General features: G+C 54.6%; 1 protein-coding gene across 1 annotated transcript in view; it reads right to left on the bottom strand.

Annotated features, from left to right (window-relative positions):
- Positions 1-347: 347 nt before the first annotated feature.
- Positions 348-1,125, bottom strand: part of AP5S1 (adaptor related protein complex 5 sigma 1 subunit) — a 7,983-nt gene continuing 7,205 nt past the window's right edge. Inside the window, exons 3-4 of the mRNA XM_018559463.1 lie at positions 413-848; positions 348-380 (exon numbers count right to left, since the gene is read on the bottom strand). Of these exons, the coding sequence (XP_018414965.1) occupies positions 422-848 (427 nt within the window). The 3' untranslated portion in view covers positions 348-380; positions 413-421. The remainder of the gene's footprint in view (positions 381-412; positions 849-1,125) is intronic.

Here is a 1,125-nt window from a genome sequence, read left to right as displayed (position 1 = left end):
CCAAACAACATGGAGCCAGCTTCCCGGGCAATCAGGATGCCGGACGGCATGTCATTACCCGCCGCCCGTCTTCCTGATATCGATGCATCCCTATACATAACGCACACCTGCAGTATGCCGCGCGGTGTTTTAGAACACAGAGATTGAAGCTGCTCACACTCACCGGTAGTTTTATTAGAAAATAAAGATTTAGAGATTCCCTTGTAATAAGCGCGGTTTGTGTTGCTGGATAACGTCCACCTGGATAATGACAGAGGAGGTCTGGCTCGGATTGGTTGCTCTGGAATTATTAGACCGTTGGGACATCGGACACAATCATGAGGAAGGATCAGGAGTCCTAGAGTAAGTTTGGATTCTCCCAGGAATGTCATGTGGTCCAGGTCCACCCCCAGCCAGATCCCAGTTTCGGTTCTTGTATCACCTACAGGGCCATAGCGTTGTTCAGCTCCTTCTCCAGCACCTGGGTGGCCTGGTGGTTGAGGAACAGTAGATGTCCCTGTGGGATGAACTTGTCCAGACTCATCAGGATCTTGTCCGCCCGGAGGATGACATTGGTGCTGTTGGTCAGGAGCTTCAGGTTGTCCACCAGATACTTCACCAGCATCCTGAGCGTGCTCTGAGCCAAGGTCAGGTTATCCAGCGAGTCACAGATCAATGAGAAGCCCAGAGAGAAGGCCCCCATCCAGAGGACAGTCACTTCCTGAGGGAAGGGATCCCCCACTCCCAGGCCATATATCCCAACGTCGTCCTCATGGAGGAACACCGGCTCTTCTTGTGGGTGCATCACAAAGTCGCTGGCTGGCCGACCGGACGCCTGACGCCTCAGAAGACACATCGCCTCCGACTGCCTGCAAGAGAGAAGACTCTGGATTTTACGGGTCCTCCATAACAGGCCAAAGCAAGCATCTTCCCTCCTTCCTTCCTCATCGATGGACCTTCCCCCAAGACCCTCCTCATAGGCAGGGCAGGATTTCCCTCAGGGCAGCAGGGAGCAGAGGGGCGGCAGGGGGGTAGAATCTCTCTTTGGGTAAGCAGGGCTAAATGTAGAGCGGGGAAGCAGCTTGTTCGTTTACAAGTGATCTCGGCGATGTGTGCAGGTCCGTCCTCCTCCGGCCGGCATGCCCC

Source organism: Nanorana parkeri, unplaced genomic scaffold (assembly GCF_000935625.1).
Source record: "Nanorana parkeri isolate BGI_ZX_2015 unplaced genomic scaffold, ASM93562v1 scaffold397, whole genome shotgun sequence".
NCBI lineage: Eukaryota > Metazoa > Chordata > Amphibia > Anura > Dicroglossidae > Nanorana > Nanorana parkeri.
Note: the sequence above shows the minus strand (reverse complement) of the source record. Positions and strands in the feature narration are given on the sequence as shown.